At 38.5% G+C, this 25,866-nt stretch overlaps 1 protein-coding gene across 2 annotated transcripts; it reads left to right on the top strand.

The window, feature by feature from the left end:
* The first annotated feature begins 1,479 nt into the window (after positions 1-1,479).
* Positions 1,480-25,694, top strand: map3k3 (mitogen-activated protein kinase kinase kinase 3). Of its 2 annotated transcripts, none has more exons than XM_072442974.1 (17): positions 1,480-1,639; positions 7,423-7,498; positions 9,640-9,761; positions 12,366-12,406; positions 12,772-12,871; positions 13,990-14,103; positions 14,741-14,852; positions 16,496-16,629; positions 17,570-17,646; positions 17,754-17,821; positions 18,339-18,434; positions 18,531-18,692; positions 19,338-19,486; positions 21,733-21,864; positions 21,959-22,088; positions 22,343-22,520; positions 24,449-25,694. In XM_072442974.1, the coding sequence occupies exons 2-17, from the start codon at positions 7,495-7,497 to the stop codon at positions 24,675-24,677; spliced, it is 1,848 nt and encodes a 615-aa protein (XP_072299075.1). In that variant the 5' UTR covers positions 1,480-1,639; positions 7,423-7,494; the 3' UTR covers positions 24,678-25,694. The 2 variants fall into 2 exon arrangements, with proteins under 2 accessions (XP_072299075.1, XP_072299076.1); XM_072442975.1 differs by having other exon boundaries at positions 17,573-17,646.
* The last annotated feature ends 172 nt before the right edge of the window (positions 25,695-25,866 follow it).

A 25,866-nucleotide genomic window follows, 5' to 3' on the forward strand; every position in this document is an offset into this window, starting at 1 on the left:
CTAATTTCTTTAGATTAAAATGTTGAAATAATTAAGTTTAGAATTAGATATCCAGAGATCCTTCTGTAAAATCATGCATTACATTGTGATAAGGGCTATTTAACTGACATCAGATCTAAATGACTAGTTATTTTGAATATTTATGACAACAACAAATATTAATCAGTTTGCTTTACTTGTTTCTAACCTAAAACAAATCATTTCAGCTTCACAAAATAGAAGAATGTATGATACAGTATGTCATAAACCTGATAATCAAATGAGAAACTATAGGGTCGATACGTCATTTGTCTGGTAAAATCTAAAACTCAATATCAAGTGTCTTTCAATAAACTTCTGTAAATATTAACAAACCAAGCTCTGATATCCTGAGGTTAATCTCAGTTTTTGATATTACAAGATTAATTATGTTCCACTTTTGCCTCATTTAAAAAAAAAAACCTTTGAATGGGTCAACTCTATGTACGTTGGGAGCTTAAACTGACCAAAACACACAACAGTTTTTGCCTGTAGAGTCTGGTTTTAAGTGATCACACACGTTCTCCCACAGCGGTTCGAGTCCTGAAGCCCCGTTACGTCACGGCTGGAGGGGGGCGTGCCCATGGGCGGACCCTCCCACCAACAACACCGCGCGCGCTCCCGTCCACACTTCCACCGAGTAACAGCGCGCTCCCGACAACTTCACTGCACTTATTGTTTTGGACACTTCGGCAATGAAAGCTTTGCAGAATAACATCACTTTAGTCGACACAACTGGACCCGGACGCACGCCGCGACACGTGCATCCACCTGGAGTACTTCTTTCATCGTCTGTCGGAAAGTTTTGCCCAATGAGACGGTCGACATTTTTCTGTCAGGAAGTTTGACTTTTTCAGACGATATTTTTCACATCGTTTTGACTGGACAAAGACCTGATCGGCAAGAGGATTGATTTAACTACCCGCGTTTTTTATCTCTAATTTGTGCATTTATTCATCGTTTATTACTGTAGAATAAGCAGCTACTAATGAAGTTTATTATGTTGACGCGCGCTTAACCATATACATCTAGCGTTCACGTTTTAAAATCGCTTTACATACCATTTTTGTTTCCTCCAATACATAACACAGTTGAACTATTTTGTCGTCTGGTTCGGACCTCGGATGTGCGCAGAGTTGTGGAGTTGTGTTACTTTATTTTGTAGCTTTTTTAGCGTAGTGTAAATTATCTTAAATATGACAGCGGCGCAGCAGAAAATGTGCGCACTTAGCAGGAAGACAAGCTAAGAATCACGGAAATGTGCAGCGGAGTAGCGGCGCACTGATGGATTCCAATTCACGCTGCGCCGCGGTTACAACACTTTTAATTTGAACTTCACTTTTTTGTTGCCATGTTCGGTGCAAAGTTCCGGAGTTTTCTCGGGACAAGCGTCTCCTAGCAGCGGGATGTAGCGTCACCGCGGGACGACAGGCGGACACTCGGCGACTCTCTTCGTCTCCTTTTCTCTCCCGAGTTTTTACGGTAAAGAAAGACTTGATGGTCGGAGGGTCGGAGCACGTGGACGCGCGCGGACCGGTGTGTCCGCGCGCGTGAGGATGGACGCGGGACTGTGCGTGACCTGCGCGGCGAAGCACGTGGCCGACGTCCAGGTGACAGACAGGTGAGCGATGACATGGCTGCTGTTTACATCGGGCTTCAATGTGTCAAGTCAAGAGTAGACCTTGTCAGTTTTACTAGTACACAATCAAATTATCTGACAAATTATGATTATTCTGGAGTCATCTACAAGCCTCAAAGGTCTTCTATGGCAGTGGTTCCCAACATTTGTGTCAAAAGCACCCCCTAACACAAGTAAATGTCTATAAGTAGCCTATACTGTCAATTACTGTTAGTATATTTACCTATGTTGATGTCCAGAAACCTTGAAAACTTGAGGATGTAACTAGAAGATGTTTTTAAATTATATATACTTAGAATTTAACCTTTTTAAAGTCTGAAAGCATTCCATGTACCACCCAAGTTCTTGTACCTGCAGGGGTCTCCTATTGCATGTTATTGTGCCATCGCTAATTCTACCATAACATGTCACAAATATTGTACCTGTATAAAAAATGATATTGTTTAGCTTTTCTCTTTCTTATTTAGAATGTCAGACATATTTTAGCACCGACTACAATTAAAAAACAGCAGCCTATGACATAGGTCTGTGTCTGCTCAGAGGCAGAGCTGTAATACTAAAGTGTTCGCTCTCCTCAATTCATCCCGCGGTGTTTGTGGAAGTGTCAACACAGGAACAATGCACCTGAACTTCTCCAATAGCATAAAGGTGCACCATCTAACCTTTTCTGATGGTGAAGGGTCCACCACCTGCTTGTTTCCATGGAGAACGTATAGCTTTGTCTCAACTATTCCTCACAGAATGACATTAAACTCATCTATATCCAAGGAGACAGGTGACAGCACCAGGCCATTACAAGCAAGATCTCTTTCAGGTTTACCTTTAGTATTATACATTTTAAATATATTTATGACAGTCATCGTCCTGAAAGTATTTGATCCTTGTTCTAAAAGACAAACGCCTAAACTGATCTCTATGAACACACCTGAAACAAGAAGGAAGTTGTGCCAGCGGATTTGACTGTAACGTCCAGATGCCCCAAGAGCAAGCACTGATGCTGGGAAAAACAGGCTCAGACTAAACACCTTTTGAGCAGACGGCAAAAAGAACGGGGGAAGAAAATCCTGGTAAATCCTGCAACTCCTGGAAATGTGATACAAGGAAAATAAAGTGCAGCTGACTACTGAGTGCAAACAGGCTGCATTTACAGAGAATTCCCCTCATACCAACAACGATGCAATTAAACGCAGACGCCGAAAGAGGTTTAGCAAGTTATGTTATTACAAACCCCAGACCACTGTCTAATGATGATGTATTTTATTGATCGTAAACCCAGAAGTAATCAGCTCAAGGATGGACTGTGTGATGGTGGTCCACCCTTATTTCACTGGTTAGTTATGAGAACCCAAAGTGAGGAGTAAGACTGTCAAGATAACTTTTTAGTACAACGCTGATACAGAAAATGCGACAATAAACAATAATTATATATTATGCTACTGACCCAATAACCCTAAAACAGGATAATCCTAGTAACCCCTTTTCTAAGAATCATATCGTGAACAAAACTTGAGCTGCAACAAATAAATAGCACAAAAAATACACAAGTATTTTACAAAAAAAACTGGAAAAATTGCAAAGAATTAGTAAGCACCAGAAACATTTTCAGCTTTCCCTTTCCTTTTTTAAAAGGCGTAATGGACGTTTTTTTGGCCCAAATTTCCAATTTGGTCTCATTTCCTCGTGGCGTGGACTGCCGATTAGTCCTGCCACGTATCAATCAATGCACCTACTGCTCACCTGCAGCCTCGTCGGCTCGTCCCCAGGAGAGCAGCACGTTTCCCTGTGTCCAAGCGCATTGATCTATTATAATATAGTTCCCTCAGTGTACGGGACAAAATTAAGACAGAAAAAGACAGTTCGAGCTGGCTCAGAGGAGACGGAAATCTACGGGAGACGAGAGATGCGATCCGTTGCGCTTGTAAACAAACGCACTTCTAGCCGCGATGCTCTTGTGCAGGTCCGCACGGGGGGAGTGCGCATGCGCACTTCCGTTTCAGTTCTCAAATCGGCGAAAAATCGTCCATTACGCCTTTAATAAAAAAAAAATAGAACAAACAGATGACAGAGAACACAACCAGAGAGCAAAATAAGAGCACAAGTATACATCAACTAAACAAAATAAACTAAACCACGGCACATTTAAATTAGAATAAAAGTCCCATTTATTCCAAAGTTAGTCAAATTTGTCCATTTCCAAATTAAGTCCGAATGTCCATTTTTCCATTTGTCTAATGTCTGTTATTATGTAAATGGTCACATTTATATAGCGCTTTTCTACCGTCAAGGTACTCAAAGCGCTTCACATCAAGGAACCAGTATGTCAGTCCAGTCCTTGATTGTGGTGGTTTGTGTCATCCATTTCTTTGTGATGGCCTTTTCCTGCCATATGCATCAAAGGTATCCATTTATTGTGTCCATGGCAAGATTTTAAGATAAGATAAGATAAGATAAGATATTCCTTTATTGTCCCACATGGGGAAATTTCATTGGTGCAACGCAGGTAGATACAGAGGTAGATACAGAAGAACAGATCACTTATAGGAAGTCTGAAAAACACTTTCAGTAGAAGATCTCCTATAAATAAATAAAAACTCCCATAGACAAATGAATAAATAAATACATAAATACCATTGCATGTAATAAATAAATAAATACATAAATACCATTGCATGTTTAAATAAATAAATAAATACCATTGCATGTTTTGAGACACAAGTACAGTCCAATATAGTTGAGGGCAGTCCCAGAACATATAAATACCATTGCATGTTTAAATAAATACATAAATACCATTGCATGTTTTGAGACACAAGTACAGTCCAATATAGTTGAGGGCAGTCCCAGAACATATGATAGTGGTATGCCTAATGGCTGCAACGGTTACTCCAACATTTAGCATTTCCCTGTGGATAATGAGCAGTTTGGATACAGTTTGGATACAGTCTTCCAACAGAATTCTCTCCAAACACGTGACATTGTAGTTCTCCATTGAGATGTACGTGTAGTTTCAGCTTTTGTTTATTGAATGAGGCCTAGTTTTGTGACCAAAACGTAAATGTCTGCATCATATACTTTTGTTATTGTGGAAATACATTTACATTACAATCGACACTGAAAATCTAAAAACGGCTAAATAGTAAAGTTCATAAAGATAATAAAGAAATGTCCTACATGTTCTGTTCTACCGTTAAGCCACGGTTTGACGAGCGGACGTGGGCTGTAGGAACATAAGCCGCCTGAACATAATGTGTCCACGCTTCACGGAGCAGACGGACATGCTCGACATTCCTGTGGGCGATTATTACCCAGAAATCAAGGGCCAACGAGCTGCCGCTGACACCTGAGTTTTAGTGGTCTTTAGTTGCTCACCTTTGCCCCCTGACACTTCAACGCCGGCTTGAACTTCACCTCTGCCGACACGACATGCAGTTATCTTTGACTGTGTTTGTGCTGTACGGGCTGAGATCAGTGCATTGATAAAAGGAGAGTTCAAATGGGATCATTTCTGAAGATAACTACCGTAGATTAATAGCACCAATAGTTTTAAATAGGTCATATTGAGACAGAAGGGGTTCTTTTTGAATTGTGATGTTACTAATAAGTGATAATACATTTTATTGACAGTGTTTGTTATTGAAAACTAGGTGGATTTAAAGAAGCTCAATGTTAAAAAGTTTAAGGCTGGAAAACAAGGAAAATATGGTGTTGAGGTGATTAATACAATGATTCTGCTCTGAATTGATTTGCGAAAGTGACTTGAAGTGAATACATTTGTGCATTTGTGTCTAAATAGTGTTAATTTCTGCAGGGATTACAAAGATCACTGATCTTGATTGTCACATTTAATTGATTTTACAATTTATTTGGATAAGCTGTTCATTCTGTGTAAGCTCTTTTGTACAAAATAAGACAAGGATTACAACCTAGACACTATAAAGACAAAAAAAAGTTTGTTGTTCTTGTTTTTACTGTACGTTTACCACTGATTGACAGTAAGACGAGGCATAGAAAATAGCAGGCCTATCAAACGTGTGAACTACTTGCCATATTGACAGTTAGTTCATTATTCATTTAGGCAAGGCCAGGCAAGTTTATTTGTTGAGCACATTTCATACACAAGGCAATTCAGAGTGCTTCACACAACAGGAAAAAATGAATTCAAATCACAAAGAAATTGAGAGAATTAAAAAACAGTTTAAGAAATAAAAGAGATGAGTGCAAAGAAAAATCCTTTCAGTCATTTAACCTTCATTCAAAGTGATCTAATTGCTTAAAAGTTTAAACGTGCTGAGTCACAAAAATTCAAGTACAGTCATTGAAAGTAGACAATTGCATGTTTAAAAGTCCTTGAATCAACCTTAACCTAGATTAGAGTTGTTCTGTCTTGAATAGGCTTCACATCCTCGGTTTATTGGTATAATTTTGGGGAAGCCTCGTCTATTGAAGGAAATGCCTGAGTTTATATTGCTGTTGATGCTGCGTGCCGGTTAACAACAACAATAGGGCTTTGGCAGTGGCGTTTGTAGCTCGTGCAGCCCAAGAGTCTAAACGTGGTGGATATTGAACATGGCACAAACGCCGTCTAAGACATTCTTCCCAGCTCGACGGTGCCAGACTGGACCCAGACGTTTGCAATTGTCTTCTCGTTCACTCGCATGCGCTGCAGCCTCTGTGATTCAAGCAGGCTGTGCAAAAAGGAGAGCTTTTCTGTACTTTTAATCTGCTGCCTGCGAATCGGGCACGAAAAGACCGGGTTTTCCTGTCAATTAGCATCAGTCTCTTTGCTTAACGTCACTGTAAATCACTTCAGTCGTAAAGCAGATTGTAAAAATACGCCCGAAGTAAAGGTGTAACAGAGGCAGTAGACGGGCACCATTTTATTTGTGCTTGAGTCATATTTTGTTTGAAGTAACATTGAATAAGTTTGAATAACATTTGCGCTGCTTACATGTAACCTTCAGAAATTACTTTTTATTTTTGTAATGTTTGTGTTCCGCATTATGTAACTGCATTATGTGGAGGGTCTGCTGTACCTGGTTGGGTTCACAGAGATGTATTGCTTGCCTAAACAATGAGTAACATCATGAGTTTATTCTGTTGGAGGTAATTTAATTGCTAAAACTCAGATAAACTTTAAATACATCTGCATTTATGTGAAGCATCTTTTAATGTGAGCTAATGGCTTGTTTCTATCTCCCTAAAATCATATTCTGTATATGTATAAAACGCAGCCTACAAACATTTGCATTTGCTCACTGCCTCATGCAACTAAATGAACAGCGGATCAACAATATTTAGCATTATTCCTGGTATGACACTGTCTCCATCAGTGTTTCCCACAGGTTTATACTGAGACTACGGTGGCACAGGCTATACTCGTTTGAATAATTGTATTAATTGCATTGGGCAAATATGTCACTAAATATGTAACTTAACGCATTCACAAATAAAAAAACACTGATAAGATATTAAATACAGTTATGTATGCATATTTATGCTAATACAACAAGCAGAAAGTATATACATTTTTCATATAAATGATTACTCAGGTGGTTTTAGACTATGGGGGCAATAGTCTTCTCAGTTAATGTAAAACATTGTTCTTTTATAGTTTACCTGTGAAATATATCATGTTGAGTTGTAAAGGTTCAAATATAACCCTACATTACGTGAAATGTCCCTCATAACGACATGCTGTCTGTGTGTGCTAAACTTCTTTGAACTCTTCGTAAATCAAATGCTTTTCTCCTGTTTTCCTCTGGCAGACCGCTGGCATCGCAGAGACACATTTTTGGAGTGCTGCTTGATAGACCACCAAGTCCACAAGCAGCGGCGCCATGAGTAAGTCTTCTGAACTGTGATGTTAGACAGACGGCCAGGGCATGTTTCCCTCGCTGCAGCAGATAGAACAAGACATACTATGAATAACTGAGTGAAGAGCTGGGTCTCGGGGTGAAGAGTTTGGTTTTGAGTTTGGCAGCAGGATAAGTAGCTATCGAAATTCTGAAATTAAATTCTTATTTCTATTTGTCGTTTAGTAAAAGAAAGCTGGAACAATATTTTTGGGGGCTTAATATTTATCATGTTTTGTAAATTTTTGGCAATACATAAAAATTCAGCTGTAGAGGGTGAAATATTTAAAATATTAGACTCAAAAATGAAACTACAAAATGTTTAATTCTGCTCTTTGTTTATAACATCTTATGTTTTTTATGATTTGGTTCATTTGGAAAAGGGTTAACTATAATTTTCCTGCGTTAATGTTAGTGTCGGCGGCATAAAGTAGCTTCAATATTACCATTTATTGTGATATTTTCTGTAACAATATATCATGCATCAAAAACTATTATCGTGTGAATTGAATTTGAATCTTTTCAATATTTCCCCCCAGTCTTTCTGTGCTAGTTTCATATGCGTGGAAACCGGGTCTTGTGATGTCGCTCCAAACAACACAAGAGGAATGTTTACTTTGTCTGAACTTGTAGTGCTTTTTGACAGGGCAGTATCAGTGTTGCCATGAGTGATTCAGCAAGTGTATTTCTACATCTAACAAGGGCCCTATTGTTCCTTAACCTGTAGTTGTTGAGTAAAAGTAAGAACGTTTTTGAATCTGCTCAGTGAGATACTGCACTTTAGTCATTCAAGGTTGGTTCGCATAAATAACTGTGAACTTAGAAAGAAAAACAAATAATGATCATTAAAAGCCATAAAATCCTTTCATTTAAAAAGTCTTTGTTCTTTAAGCCTGGAGCAAATTTGCTAAAAGCCTTTTTCCCTAGCTCAGTATTGACTCTGAGACTCTAAAATAAGACTGTCCTGTGATCTTAATCATTGAAGACCTAATCTCATGTGCAGTAAAATTGTTAAATAATCAGGTAAAATCCCAATGAGAGCTTTATGAACGAACAAATGCAGAGCTGTTCTCTTATTTCACCCAATGATTGCCTCCTACTTTAGAGTATAATTCACAGTGGTGAGTTCTGTCTTCTTCTCCTGTAATGAACCTTAGAGCTGACTGATTGACTGAGTTCAGAGGTTTTAACACTGTTGCTGTAGAAAGCATATACAGTACCATATTTTCTGAATTATAAATCGCACCAGCCAAAAAATGCATAATAGAGAAGAAAAAAACACACAAGTCGCACTGTAGTATAAGTCAATTTCTTTTTAGGAAATTTATTTGATAAAATCCAAGACCAAGAACAGACATTTCATCTTGAAATGCAATTTAAAATACCGGTAATAATAACAGATTAAAGAACATGATGAATAGGTGTACGTATGCTAACGTAACACCTTCAGCTACATGAGGCACAGACAACGAACTGTGCTAAGTGTCTGGTATGTTAATGTAACATATTAACAGTTATTCAGATAACTATAGCATAAAGAACATGCTAAGAAGACTACCAAAGCATCAGTATTACCCCAAACCACTAAATCCATTGAATTCTTCTTCCTCTGTGTCACTTATAAACAACTCCCCAAACTCTGGAGGTAGAGGAAGTGCTGATTTTTCTTCTGCATCGCTCAGTCTATAGCGCCCTCTTATAACTCGCTCTTATGTAAAATGGAAAATACGGTATATAACATCACCATAATCCAGCACTGAGATAAATGTAGGCTGGATTAACTGTTTTCTACAATTAAGAGAAACACTTTTTTATTTCAAAAGAAGTATGACTGTCTGGCTTTAAGTTTATTTGTCAGCTCTTTTACGTGAGTATACAATGAATTTAGATAAATAATTCTGAACACAGCTCTCCCTTTCATGGTGTGTACCCTTTGTTGCTCCTCTTGTTTATTTACTCGTTTGACCATTAAAGGTAGTGTGTGTTTTACCACAGGAGCATCGACAGCCGACTTTCGCTCTGATCTCAGTCAGGCTCGGCTCCCCTTTTTCTCGCATAAAAGCAGCCGTAGTTCCCAGCGGCGTTTACAGTAGAACAACATGCTGCTCACGGCCAGGTTTGTGTCCGCAGATGAGAGGCAGGCGCTCCACTCCATCATGAAGGACCTGGTGGCTTTGCAGATGACTCGCCGACAGCCCATTTTGTCCTACGACGTCGGAAAGCCAAAGCCGCCCGCCCAAGTCAACAGACAGGTGAGACGGCAGTTCAAATGCGTGTTGAGGTGCAGTATTAGTACACGGAGGATGTTTTGTTAGAGATTGAGATATTTTATTGTGCAGAGTAGCCGAAAACAAGATGCTGAGTGGTCAGAGGAAGATTAAAAAAAGGATTTACACTCTTAATTCATCTTCTGTCGCAATGAATCAAATTGTCAACTTGGCGTAGGCTCACACTGGCTTGGGACCAGCTCAGATTGGTTTAGTTTTTGTCACTCCTACTTTAAGGATATTAAATGTGAGTGTTACGAATATTGTGAGGGTTTTGTATTCTCCAAACAACAGTGAAATCCTTTATTCCCTTTCATTCACGTTGTCGAATAGATATCCATTGATTGCGCTCGTGACTCTCGTTTTCAGAAGTACATATTTCTGAACAATAAAGTACTGTTAATGGGAAAAAATTAGACGCTTCAAATTTAAGGTTACTTTTTTGGAATGTAGATTAAACAGAAGTGAGTTACTTGTGCCTCTGAAATTGACTTATCATTGTTTTTTGGTTATTACTGTGATCTGAATAATCACTTAACTACAGCTTATTGCTTATTGTTGTTTAGAATGTGAAAGGCCCAATGAATATGAGATTTTTACTAACTTAGATCAAGATGAAGCTAAAGTGAAGACAAGAGGGAGAGATTGTCACAAAAATCCCAAAATGTACACATGTCCTCTTTTTCTTCCATGTAATTACTGCTGATAAAACCTCTTTTCTCAGCACATGCATGTTTTGGAGCCTTTGCATCAACGAGTTAACGAACAGTTGAGAACAAAATGAGTTGACGATAATTTCAACCATTAGTTGCTTGTTGTACTCCTACAATTAACCAACCAAAGTCACCACCTTGACTCAGTATATCCAACATTCTTGACCAGACCTACTAGTTTAGAGCAGTTTTTCTACTCACTACACACTTTCTACACTAGATCTTGGTATTCATACATCAAAGTTTAAGGGTTACATTTCTTTTTTTATCATACATTTTTATCACATGTCTTTAGTTTTTGAACCAGTCACACTATAATACTTTGCTCCTTAATGTTAGATCTAGCTTTGGGCTCTGTGTGTAGATTTAGAAAGTGAGTGAGGCCTAATGGTTTAGCCTATGAATAATATTCCGGAAGTCCTTAAACACTGGGGCAGTGTTTGTCTTGGTCCGTCTGTTGAGTTTCTGACTGCGGACCACCGCCGCAGCAGCGTGTGATTGTGTGTGGATATTCATGGTGCCCACACGTTTGACTGGAACATACCAAACAGGACGTCAAGTACACGCTGCCGGCCACAAAAATGTTTCTACTGCTGCGTTTTTAATATATTACATAGATATGGCAAGCTTCGACTGCTATTTCAGCTCCTGGAGAAAAAAACGAGAGACCACCCACTCCTGTGTTTTATTAATGCCACAAAGGTGCAGTTATGAAAGCGTTCTGAGGCAGCGTTTGTGAGCTCAGCGTTTGCTTTACAGTCAAACCAGCTTTTGGGAGTATGATTGGTAACTCCATTTACACTGCGGACTCTGGAAAGTGTTTCTTCCAATTCATTAGACTTTGTTAACACGTCCTCTGTTGGTTTAGATTTTTCAACATCTTGTATTGCTTTTGTTTGCTTTCTTGAGGTTTAATTCCACTAGCGCAGTAGATCTTTAGTTGATTAATATGTCAATGGTGTCGAACAAACACTTGATTAGTTGATTTGAAATTGAAATTGAAATTTATAATCACAACAACGGGAATTAAAAAGTATGTAGTGACTCATCTTGAGATTTGGGTGTGAATTGTGAATTGTATCTGCTTTTTTACTGATAAATGCACTGTTTGCTAGATGTTTTCTGTATGGATATTTATAGTGTGTGATTTCCTGTTGCCTCGTGGTTCACTTTAGTCAACTGCAGGCAAATTCCACTGACAAAACCTAAAATCATAAACAAACTCACTTTTACTCAGGAGTTTTGTAAATACTATTAACATTTGGATTTGTTGGCAGTGGTGGCCTTAGAGTTTGTTCAAGCCTCGACTTTACGTTCAGCCTCGAGGAAGCTGTGACTAATAAAAACATTAATGAAATGAGTTCCAAATTGAAACATTGTTGTTGATATGCATTGGTCATTTCTTGATTTGTAATTTGGGGATGTTAAAATGGGGATTAAAAATGTTTTTGTTGAGGCTCCCCACTAACAAATTCATGAAAATGTATGCAATGTACCTCCATCTCTAGACTGCATCGGGGCCCTCTGAAAGAGGGAGTTTTGGGGGCCCCTTGCCAGACCTTTTTTAACAGTTCATGATTTAAAAATGCTTGTTTTGTAGTTTAAAAATTAATATTTAAGAGGAAATATTGCTTATCATAACAACTGTCACTTTTCCAAGTTTGTTGAGTCATGTACTCTGGGGCCCCTCCACTTTGGGGCCCAAGGCAATTGCCTGGTTTGCCTTTAATATTGTGGTGGCTCTGGTAATATAACATAATACAACACAAATATGAATTGTAATCTCAGCCTTTCTTTTGTAGAGATTTCAAGTGATTCTTTGAAATCGCCTCAGTTTTTCCAGTGACCTCTGATGCACTTTCTGTTTCTCTTGCAGGACGACGTGAGGATGAAGTTTGAGTTTTCCGGCGAGAGGAGGTACGCGGCTATTTTTTGCACTTTGCTAATGACGCTACAGAAAAGGGTCAGAGGTCGTGAAAGCAACGTTTCCAGGAGGCGCGCCGTTCTCGTCACACGTTCATTCAGATCAGTCGGACAGAAACGCGCGCTGCCTTTGATTCTAAGACAATTGGACCGATATGCGAGTTCAAACTGGAGAAGGAAAAGGACTGTGGTTTAGCAGCGGCTGCCAAATCCAACCACAAATATGCAAGGTGTACTTAGAGGAATCCGGCGAAAAAACACTGACGCTTGTGTGCTTTGTGTCTTTTCGCGCATGGCTTTGAAAGTGGATGTGGCTCTGTGTGATTATGTGTTTCTTTATGTTCTCTTTTTGGGGGAAGAATCCTCATGTTCGGGCGGCCGGTGCAGTTTGAGGAAGTCCAGCAGAAAATGAAGAGCGTGTTTGGTCAGCAGCTGGACCTACATTACATGAACAACGAGGTAAAGAGGCCTGCCCTTTCTACAGCTTCTCTTCATCAAAGTCTTGTGAGAATCTGCTTTGTCAGACAGAGAACGCAGGGCTGTGCAGTTAATCAAATTTTAATCAGTCATTTCTAATCGTCCAGGGTTCAGCTTGGGTCTTTTTCAAAGCTTTTCAAACTTACTCGGTCAGTAAAAGCATGTGGTTTGGAGCATAGTTCAGACTTTAAAGGAAGACATTTGATTTGAATATTATTTTAAATAGCAGTTATTAGAATCAGAATCACAATAAGAATGTATTTGTAATTTCAGTACAAAAAACACATGCTGTACTCCACGTTATCAGCAGCAAATAGTGTAATAAATTCACAAACTAGGCAATGAGGTGCAACATACAACAATAATGAATCGTGATAGTGGCAAAATATATCAAAAGGGCATGCATAACATCAGAATTTACAGATAAAATGAAATGGACTACGCAATTTACAGATGGTCAGAATAGTGCTTGATAAATTATGAACTGTTTATGTTCAGTAAATTCATGGAAGACATTTTTATTTATTATTAATTAAATAAAATGCACTAAAAACCTTGTGATTGATCAACATAAGGAAGACTTTTTTCCTTTTTTTGCCTTTCTCCAGCCTTAGATACTGTCTTGTTATTGGCCCAAGAGCGACACCATTCAAACTGGTGTGCCCTGACTGTCAGTTGTTAATGCAGAAAATCATATCATCATACCTTACAAGACAGATGTTGAGTCAGACATTGGCACAATATAAGGAAAAAGATGCAATGTTTGATTATTTTACATACGGTACTTTTTCAGCACAACGAGTTCAGTTGAATTAAAACAAACAACGTGCATGTCAAAATGTACTCGTCAAACATGGCAAGATGAGACTGAACCAAGGCCACAAGTTGGAACATCATGAACAACATCATCCTTTTTTAACATTTACTGTTATTTACTCATAAAACAGCTGGAAATCTTAGTGTTGTTTAATTGTTGTTGTTTTTTTTGCAATATCAATTATCGAGTTGGCCAATGTTGCAGTATTGTTATTTTTGATATTTATTGTGCTGTACTAGCAAATATATTACATGTGTGATTGATATATTTTGTGTCCTGTCAGTTGTCGATCCCTCTCAGAAGTCAAGACGACCTGGACAAAGCCGTAGACCTGCTGGACCGGAGCTCCAACATGAAAAGCATTCGAATCCTGCTGCTGTCGCCCGAACACTCCAATGTAAGACGCAAAGAAGACACAAACTATTACCAATCTATTTAAATGATCTCGGTTGTGTATACTTCTGTAAAACAATAGGCGACTTGCTACAGACAAACATTGAAGCTATAGCAATAAGCCGCTGTAATGTTTAACTCTGATGTTTCGTCATTGAGCAGGTTGAGAAAAACTAGTTCCTTATTCTTTATTTCATCATCGCCTTGTTGACAAAGCTGTTTAGATCCTCCTTTTTTGATGCCATAATCAAATGATCTCAAAATCATTAGCATTCAGTCGATTTTACTCAGAATAAAAGACTAGTAATCACTGTTACTAATACATCTTAGACAAACTTAATTGACCCACAAGGGAAAATAACTCAACCCATTCCAATGTAATAACCAGATCAAAAAATAAGTGGTAACAAAATTTAAAATAATTAAAGTAGCAAAAATAGCAAGAGTTAAAAATAAGCATATGTACAAGTATGATTGAATGAAAGTAAAATTAACTCAATTATCGGAACATATCGGCATCATAGCAAACCGGGATGTACAATAAGTCTTCACGGGCGCCTCGGGCAAATGTGCTCAGAAACATGATGTAATGGTCCTGTAGTTGTTTTATGCAATGACCAGATGTTCTCTCCTCTCCTCAGACCGTGTCACACCCCGTGCCTTGTAAACAGGTGAGGATCAGCGCCTCACAGTCGCCTGGAGACAGCACAGCGTTCCAGCCGCCCGAGTCACGGGGCCGACATCACTCAACTGGTACTTTCATTACTACACCTGCTGCAGCTGATGTTTTGTACATTATATTACAGTAAAACCTTTTGACACAGAATTACGTTAAGAATTCCCTTTTAATTACAAGCAAAGTAAGTCAACCCTAAATCAAGACCAACATATGGCTAAATTAGGATGAGTTAAAAAAAAAAAAGTAAAAAGTGTGTAAATATTTTGGTCATCATTGCCATTACGACGTTGGTGTTATTTCAGTATTTAGTTTCTTGCTAAAGGATATTGCGTAAGTTGAAATTGCGATTACAGTTACTCTTGTATATTCTGCCCACACCTCGCTGCTCTTATAGTATTTAGCCTATGTTTGACGATTGCTTTTTAGCAACACGGTTCGTGCACTCTTTGTCACCTCTCCGCAGCTCTCTGCTGCTTGTTCTTAGCTTCCCCTTCAAGCAATGGGTCCTCTTCCTTTTCCTGTTCAGCATTACTAGAAGATGGCTATTGGACAGCAGCCAATCTGATTACTCTGTGCTATTAGAGTGGCCTGGTTTACACTTTTCCCTGAAGCCAAATCAAGTGGACTGCTGGGGGATTAACCCAATACAGAGCAAGATTTGAGTTAGAACTTGTAGCCTCAAGCCTAATTCAATGACATTTGAGCCGAAGTTAAACCACCCCTTCAAGACAATGTACAATTCATCTGTCAACAATGATCCAGGACACAGTGCGTCTGAAAGTTTTCTCCACGGAAAGCTGCTTGTGAAGTCTAAATCAGCACTAATCTACCAATTTCTCTTCGTCTGTGACAAAAATACATCCATAATTAAGATTAAACCGTAATTAACGTTGCCTACAGTGGGTTCTCTTTAAGCCATTATCTACCTACATGCTAAATGAAAAAGCCTCAATTAATCCCAAGCAACAAGCCCCTTTTATGTACAAAAAACAGTTGTCTATTCGGGTATAAATTGTAGCAAAATATATATAAACATATATGTTGAGTATTCCCCAAGATAAGAAAACCAAGGCACAAAAAAATTTAAAAAATAAAAAAAAAAGCTATTGTATCATGGCTTTAAGCTTAAAATTCGCACCAATATGTTTCATAGTACTTACTTACTTCCTTACTGACTCACAAGGACAGTGCATATTAATGAACATCTCTAACAGTTACAGTGTAGATATAAGATAAGATAAGATAAAGATAATCCTTTATTGTCCCACATGGGGAAATTTCATTGGTGCAACGCAGGTAGATCCAGAGGTAGATATAGAAGAACAGATCACTTATAGGAAGTCTGAAAAACACTTTCAGTAGAAGATCTCCTATAAATAAATAAAAACTCCCATAGACAAATAAATAAATAAATACCATTTCATGTGATCCCGACAGTAATTGCACATGAATATGTGTCACGACAGCACATAGATTGCACATGAATTTCACAGTAATTGCACATGAATTCCAACAGCAACTGCACATACGACAGAATTGCACATCAGATGCTAGTTTCCATCCGTTGTCCCTGGACAGATTACATAGAAACAAATACATATTATGTTGATAGACATGAATAAATAGAAAGATATCTCAAATTAACAGAATAACATAGAACAGCATCAACTATTACATTTAATCATCGTGTGTATTCTGTTGTGTTGTCCATGGCCAGGGTCCCAGATCACGGGCCGCAGTTCTCCCCCTCCTGGTTACGTTCCCGAGCGGCAGCAGAGGATCGCTCGCCAAGGCTCCTATACTTCCATCAACAGTGAGGGCGAGTTCATCCCCGAGACCAGCGACCAATGTGTGAGTCTCTAATACTGCAGCATAAAACACTGCAGCGGCTTCAAAAGGTGTTCATGAGGATAAGTCACACCATACATGCCTTTTGAGTGTAAACTTAATGAAACACAGGAACTATCATTATATTAGTTTAACTTTTCAATTCCATTTATATTCGAAAGTGAATTCTACATGAACTTACGTAGGGATGGAAATCATTGGATCCAAGAAGAGAACAGCACTGCCTTTTGTTTGTTTATAAGGCTCTAGTTGGTATTTTACCTGATTATTTAACATGTTTGATGAACTTCGGATCAAGTATTCACCGCTTGAGATCACAGGCCATTTTTATTTTACAATTGTCAATATTGAGTCAAGAAAAAAGGCCTTCAGGAACACATTTGAATTTGATTGATTTCACGATTTTTTTGATTGTGTTATTGGATGTTTTATGGGCTTTTTTTTTAATATTCTGTGCTTGTTTAATCTGTATTTTGATTTTAATAGGGTACCCACGAAAAATAAAGTTTTTCTCATTAGGTCTTTCCTGTATGAAAAAAAATAGATAAATACATTTAACAAAAGAAAAGAAAAGTTATTTTTAAAAAAAAAGGTCAATCAGAAAAAATAAATTTAAGGTTTGGGTACCCAAAAGTATATTGTGACACTTTGTGACAAAATCGACCACTGTGCACTGTCTGCATTTTAGTATCCTTAATGACTCAGAGGTACCTCAGCTTTAACAGAACCAACACTAATATAAGAATGTGATTTGAGAAAAGAAAGGACGGTGCTTATAATGCTTGTAGTCAATGCCATAATCATAATGTTTTTATAGACACTATATATCTTTTCTCAAAATACCTTATCCTTTTATACATATGTTGTGTAGATCATTTGTTTTAAGTAAGACTTATCAGCGCTTATCGATTGTTTACATTGGCGTTATCTTCCTCATGTTCAGCAGGTGATGGATCCTTGGAGCAGTGCCGAAAACTCCGTCTCTGGAAGTTGTCAGTCTTTGGACAGCAACTCAGACAGGTCAGCAAGGAACTCGAATAACAAACGCAAAGTCTACTTATGTTAGGTTTCTCTCTTCTGCAGAAACCGAGCATGTGCTGAAAGACATGTTTGTGTCTTTTGGTTAGCCCGTCGCTGAGGAAGTCCAGGATGCACCGCGCCAAGAGCTATCCCGACAACAGACTGGAATGCACAGGTGAGACATACAAAGCCTCTGCAAGAAAGACACTGACAGAAAAGTACATTGTGTTGCTTTTGGACTGCGTAGGTTGCGTTCACGACATTATACAATTTGATGCAATGATTTCAGTGAAAGAGCAGGGGTCTCATTCATAAAACTGTACGTGGGATTCTTACTAAAAGTGTACGCACGGCTTAAACACACGCTTCCACAAACGTGCTCATTTTTCATCTCTCTGGACACAAATCGTCTTCTTCCTCGTCTCTGAAAACCACTAATTTCTATGTAAAATTGTTAATTGATAGATCACAAACGTAACCTTTATGTTCGCACACACGCTTTATAATTGAGACCCCAGGTGCTTTTATAACTCTATGGGTGATCTGTTGTTTTTGAAAGAAATATCTAACATATCATTTGAACCCAGTCTATGGAAACGTTTACAATACACACACATGAAGTCTCTATAATGTAATATTACTTTCGCTACATGTGTTAAAAGTTCTCCTGTGATATCTATATGTATGTGCAGACCGGGAGAATCACATTTATGACAGAATCGTGGGTAAAGGAGGCACGTATCCGCGACGGTACCATGTTTCTGTTCATCACAAAGACCACAGTGAAGGTACAAACTCGTCACTTTATTTACTGCAAGGTTGTCTCTTTATCTCTTTCATTCGATTCCAAAGAGTTTTCTGTTTTCTTTTCCCCCCCATGCCAGGTCGGCGGACGTTTCCACGAATACGGCGACCGCAGGGAAACCTCTTCACCCTGGTGCCGTCGCGGAGGTCGCTCAATGGCAGTGAGGAGAGTTTGGGCAGCTGGCAGCTCGTGGACGCCCAGGGCAGGCCCCGCCCACAGGAACGACCGGTTAACCACAAATGTCAGTATCTGCTCAGCTGTAGTTTGTATTGTTTACAGGTTTTAGATCAAGGTATATCAGCATATTAAAATTAGGCTAAACTATTATCTAGTTTAGGTGTAGCTGCAAATCCACAATGTTGACCAAAAGAAACCACCAAGTGATTTATGTATTATATCAGCTAATGTTAAATACATATTTGTCAATGCAATGTTCACAAACACTAATCTGAAAATAAATACAGACTGACATTTCCTTTAGGGTCTAAAGGATTAATTGACTAATCGTGACAAATCAAACTAATCCTGAACATATTTTGATCATTATAATTGTTAACTGGATTATACAGACTGTAAAGCGCATATGAAAGACCAATTATTATATCAAAATGTTGAACAAGTATAAACAATTTATGCATTTCATCAATAAATATACTTATTTCAAACATATTCTTTATCTAGAAGCCATATTTCAACTTTCATTTGGTTGATAATGTATTTAAAAAGTCTTAATGTACAATAGTAATAATCATCTGACCAGACTTCTTTCCATGAATCCTTTTTTTTTCCCATCATTATTTTTACAGTACTGTTTAATGCACAGAGTTCTGTTTGTGATCATTCATTCACATAAACTGAGTACATCTTTTGTGTTTTGTTTGTCCAGCTCCCAGTGCTCCGGTCACATGGCGCAGGGGGAAACTCCTGGGGCAGGGGGCTTTTGGTCAAGTCTATCTGTGCTACGATGTGGACACGGGAAGAGAACTGGCCGCTAAACAGGTCCAGTTTGACCCCGACAGTCCAGAAACAAGCAAAGTAAGACAATTGTGACGAATGCTTTGACGTAGAGGCAATCATGATAAGATAAGATAAGATAAGATATTCCTTTATTGTCCCACATGGGGAAATTTCATTGGTGCAACGCAGGTAGATACAGAGGTAGATACAGAAGAAAAGAACACTTATAGGAAGTCTGAAAAACACTTAGTAGAAGATCAGTAGAAGATCTCCTATAAATAAACAAAAACTCCCATTGACAAATAAATAAATAAATACATAAATACCATTGCATGTGATCACGACAGTAATTGCACATGAATATGTGTCACGACAGCACATAGATTGCACATGAACCTCACAGCAACTGCACATGAATTGCACATGAATTCCAACAGCAATTGCACATATGACAGAATTGCACATGGTTAGGTCAGTATTGCGAGTGTTCAGTACTAACAGTGTTTGTTATAAGTCTGACAGCAGCAGGAAGGAAAGACCTGCGAAACCTCTCCTTCACACAGCGAGGGTGGATCAGTCTGTCATGTGTGTCTTATTGTACATAATTCTATAGTCATACACAATTGTGGTTGTTTTGTGTGTGTGTGTCTCTGTGTGTGTGTGTGTGTGTGCGTAAGTGCGTGCGTGCGTGCATGCAGGTCAATCGAGGATACACTCAATCAGAATGTGTACTGTAGTGTCTATTGAATGTATTTATAGCTTTTTCCTGAACAAACAACAAAATGGGTTCATTTTGAGGATATGTGCTTTTTTTAAAGACGACAACAAGAGCAAAAATGTCTAAAAATAGACCTGTAATGTCAAGTGCCCCGTAAGTCACAAAGAATTCCACCAATCATTCGCACAACACACTCACACTGCCCGACACAACCTAAAGTACACTTGTGGAAATTGGTCATTAGAGTTCATGGTCACAAGGAGGAATGGAACTGAGTGCGGTGTCCCAATTCTCCTGCGGATCAAATGTTTTGAGCTCGCATTTCAGTCAAGTATCATGCTACAATCCATTCCACTGAAATGTTTTAGAGCAGTGCACTATTAAACTGATATTTTAATAAATATATAAGTAGGTAGCATGTCCCAATAACAACACAGTGTAAATGTTAAACAATGCTCTTGTTTATTAGTTTCCAATCCAGCATATAATCGAAACTGGGCTGTCGTAACATCACTGACATTTGCACTACAGTTTTACTTCATAACATTATCTAGAAGAGTGATCTGAAGTGTGGTTCATGCACTTTCAGTAAATGCACATTGAAGTGTGATGTGTGTAGTGTAGGTTTGTGGGACGGGGCCTAGGGCCTGCATATTACCTCACTTTAATTACAACACTGAAGTCTTGACAAGGCAAACAAGGATACGTTTGAACTTGCCCAATATTCCGGTAACCAGAGTGACAACATCAAGCATTATTTTGAGTATGTGAATTTGTTAATGTCAGAACACAGGAATGCAGTTGTCGCCTTAATGAACTAATCAGTTACTTCATCTATGCCCCGGTTTTCCCCGCTCGGATTAAACTTTGAGCCATACAAAAAGCTGTGATATGTTTATCCTGTCCCAGTTTAACATGCCTTCCTGGCTGCCACTGACAAAACACACACTGTCTCTGTGTTTCTCAAACAGCCTCATGTTGTGGCTGGAGAAATGTCACTCCACAAACCTCACAGTCACAGAGATGTTTGATGTCGATTGATCTGCTGCAGTGAGTTCTGAGATAAATCATGCTATTACAACAACAGCTCTGTTGATGGTGTAGAACATTGTATTTCATTAGAAAATACATATTCAATATGTGATTTATATGCTGTCATATTATATGCTAGTACCTAAGAAAACGGCTTTGCTTTTGGGGTTTAAATGTGTTTCAAAATGTGTATCAAAAGGACAACAAAATGCAAAACATTAGCTTTTTTTGAATAGTTTGAACCTTTATTACAGCATAGCTGTCAGACATAAAACATGCACCAACATGTTTTGCCCTAACAAGGCCTTCCTCAAATTTAAAGTCTGCAGTTTTGTGGATACAAATGCACAGTACTTTTCTTTATATATTTTGTTCTATGTACATCAACAAATTTACCGTAGTTACCAGGTGCATAATTAGCTTTAATTTGAATCTTTAAAACATATTGATTTCTGGATTAGGGAGTTGTTTGATTTATTCATCTTTTTTCATTAAAAATAAATGTAGATAAAAGCAAACCCAAATTGAATTGATACAATTTCTGTAAATTGTTGTCTGTTGATTTCCTGTGCAGGAAGTCAGTGCTCTGGAGTGTGAAATCCAGTTGCTGAAAAACCTACATCATGAGCGCATTGTGCAGTATTATGGCTGTCTGAGGGACCACAGCGAGAAAACCCTCACTATTTTTATGGAGTACATGCCCGGGGTGAGTCCTCCTGATCTCTCAAAGTAAAATCACGTGTCTATTACTGCTCTGGATCGTGTCAAAATGTAGATGTTTGCATATTTCCTCTCTATAGGGCTCAGTGAAAGACCAGCTGAAGGCTTATGGTGCGCTGACTGAAAACGTGACCCGCAAATACACAAGACAGATCCTGGAGGGCGTGTCTTATCTCCACGGCAACATGATTGTGCACAGAGACATCAAAGGTGTAGTTTAATAATCCAACTCCAACTACAACCCAATTCTACCTGTGGGTGTAAATAAAGTTACCTGAACCATCCAGGCAATAGGAGCCAGCGTACAATTTGTGCTGGTCCAATACCAGAATAAAAAAAATACAATAGCGTGTACAAGCTATGTTAGATCAATATACAAGAAGACTGACAATTAGAAGTAAATTATGAAATTGTGATAAAATTAGCTTTTTTGAGTGTTTATTTTGGTTGTTTTTGTCTTTCAGGTGCCAACATCCTGCGAGATTCCACGGGTAACGTAAAATTGGGGGACTTTGGAGCGAGTAAGAGACTACAGACAATCTGCATGTCGGGCACTGGGATCCGCTCTGTGACCGGCACCCCCTACTGGATGAGCCCGGAAGTGATCAGCGGAGAGGGCTATGGCAGGAAGGCAGACGTGTGGTAAGGCAAACACAGAGGTTTAGCCACATGTGGTAAATATCCTAAATTATGCATTGTTCAGGTTTTATTCAGGTGCGTCCGTGTAAGTTTTCTGGTGCGTTTTTGACTTGCCACCTTCTTTTCTCCTTTGAGATAATATTGCTTCGCCTGGAATGTTCCACAGTATGGCATTACATTTCTAACTAAAATATCAAAATGTAGATCATTTGCAAATGTTGAAAATAGAAAATATGCTAAATTTTAATATTGAGTATTGTATATCGTTTTGTACAAAAAATCTAAAAAAGGTGATATTTCTGTTTTTGTGATAGACTTAACAGACATTCCATATTTTTCTGATAATTTAAGCTCAACTTATATGTTTAAAGACATTGTTTTAACACATTCCTGTTGGATTTACATAATATTGTCTGAGCATCATTATCGGGACACTAAAAACAAAAATCAATATCTCCCACCACTAATCTAGCAGTTATTTTAAGAGAGGTGCTTATATTGCTGAAATATACTTAATTACAGTGAGAGGGGTTGCCTTTCCACAGATATGACCTGTAACTTGCCCTGGGAACCAAAAGTATTCTATGACGCACCTTCCACCAGAAAATTACATCGTGCACCTATAACTACTGTTGGTATCATGGAAATATTTACTACTTTCAGGAAAATGCATTCACTGAAGCTTTGACCTCTGACATCATATTCTTCCACAGCCAGAGGTAAAATGACAACGTCTTAACATTCAGCAATGGATGTTTCATGGTGTTCATCCTTGCTAAGTGTTAAGAAATATGCAAATCTAGGCCCATTGTCACGTCGAGGGTTTTTAGTTTGAAATGATGCACTGGCCACGATTTAAAGGGTAAAATATTTCACTAAACCACTAAAAAGCCATCTGTAGTATGTAACCCACTGTAATCACTCTCCCACACGCAGAACGGGCTACATCTAAACACACAGCTCTTATGCAAACCGACAGAGACATGGCACCGCGAGTGAATGATGTGATTGGCCGTCAGCCAGTCAGACAGGTCTTAACAGAGGCTGGTATGCTCTGTAAACTAAGGCAGTAGTGTTCCCAGGAGGCAGGTGGGAGAAATTCTTGTATAAATGTAGTAATCAAAGTTTCCAAAACATTCTGTCTCACGAGGGGTAATGTTTAGTTTAGCTTTTGCGAGGTTTTCGTTGGTGCTAGTCGACTATGCACCATATAAATGTGTGTCCAAGTGTACACCACAACAGTCATATAAAAATGTACATTATTTTACTGTGCCAAATACTGTATGTCACGTTAAAGTGCATATGGCAGGTTGACATTACTTAGTTTGACTGGATAGGACATAAAGGTTAGTAATTATTTATTACAGTTTTACATCAATCAAGTGGCAGTTTCTGAAGAAAAGCAAAGTTGAAAATTAAGAAGTAAGCGTTCTAAAAAATAGTCCTATGTCACATTCATTTACGCACAACACATTTCTTGGACAGTTTAAGCATTAATTTCAGAAATGACGGTGCTGTCATATATTTTTATTTGTCAAATCCTAACTAATGTATAAATTAGACAAGCGTTGGCGTGAACACTTAAAGTATTGCCCCTACTTTTGTTATGTCACATCTGCTGCCCATGTTCAATCAGGAAGTGAATTGATAAATTGTCACCAAAATTGTCAAACTAGGGAAACGTGGGCAACATTTTGAGTTTTTTTTATGTGAGCTTAGGTGAACACAAAAGTTTCCTACAATTGTTTAGAAGAATTCGATGGGGTTAAAGTCGTTTTGTAATTAGAATGTCAACACAGATGTTAAGTTGATGTGAACTTTGCTCATCTACTGATCGCTGAATAGTCACAGAATAATAACTATAGTGTAAATTAACTAAATATATTCCCATTCTGCACTATAGTTTACATTTGAACTTGTGTGTTTTACAGGAGTCTTGGTTGCACCGTGGTGGAGATGTTGACAGAGAAGCCTCCCTGGGCCGAATACGAAGCCATGGCGGCCATTTTCAAGATCGCCACTCAGCCCACCAAGCCTCTGCTGCCTCTGCGCTGCTCCGAACAGGCCCGGGACTTTATCCACTGCATCTTTGTGGAGGCCAAGCTGAGGCCCAGTGCGGAGGAGCTGCTCAGACACCCGTTCTCCCACATATTGTGCTGAAAGCTGCTGGTGTTGTGAACTCCAAACTCGGCAGTATCTGTTAACGCTGCCACGAAATCCAAACAGAGCCAGACGTCAGTGTTAGCCGCCATCTGTCGGCTTCTCGAGACACTCCAAAGAAGTTGTTTCTGTTGACAGCAGGAGTCAATAATGTTCTTCTAAATGTTGCCACCAGAGGGAAACACAAGCTCACTGTTGTTTGGAAACGCAGTAGGTTTTTCAAAGCCTTTTCTCAAGTATTTACTCTTCATGTCTTTTGGAGAAATCTATACAGTACATATTTGCCAAAATGCAGTCTTGAATTGGAAGCCTCACCTTTCATTTCATGCCCTTATTTACACTAGATTTGTTGTTTTCCTTTGAGCAGCACAATTAGCCTTTGTGGATAAGATGTGGTTGATTACAGTAAGTTTGGAAGAAACTCTGCTGCTAGTGCATGCGCGTGGAGTGGGGAATCGGTTACTTCAACAAGGTATTAAAGTAAGTTGGCCTGGAGACATTATGGTTTGTCCAAAAGAGGTTGGTGTAGTGTTGATTATGAAGTGGGGAAGTGAGTTGTTTTGCGGATGTAGTTATGTCAAAATGTAAGCTTTGAGAATTGTGTGCAAAATACAGGTAGAACATAAGCGAAAGAGACTCAGATGTAGAACATAAGCGGAAGTGACTTTTTCATCTTGAATGGTGAACATGTGAACATATTCTGTGTTCATACAGTTACTAGTCAATTAAGGTGGGGTCCAAACTATCAAGATGGGCCATATTAAATGAAAAGCGTTATCAGTGCAGTGGAAGGACCTCTTTGTGGCAGAGCCCAATGCTTTAATTTAAAATGAATGCATTGCCTGGCCATTGTGTTTTTCTTTTTTTTAAAGAGGCCATTGGATATCAGATGCACTTTCATACACACACACTTTTTAAATGTGAACAATGTTCTTTTTTATTTATGTACCATTTATTTTTCTTCAAGCAAAGCAAATATATATTTTTATATGCAACAATGTAAAGTATAATAATACTTTCAGTGTTGTTGGATTGAAATTGGTTAAAAGCAACTGGTTTTGCAGACATTAAAATATAATAAACACTTTGCATATGGATCTGGCTACCTGGGTCATTATCCAGTTCAAAATACATGACAAGATTGTTTTCTAGTTAATAATCTATGATTAGTTTTTCCAAATCTGATGTT

Source organism: Eucyclogobius newberryi, unplaced genomic scaffold, assembly GCF_026437365.1.
Source record: "Eucyclogobius newberryi isolate DKJ021-1_F unplaced genomic scaffold, fEucNew1.0.hap1 SCAF_13, whole genome shotgun sequence".
Classification (NCBI taxonomy): domain Eukaryota; kingdom Metazoa; phylum Chordata; class Actinopteri; order Gobiiformes; family Gobiidae; genus Eucyclogobius; species Eucyclogobius newberryi.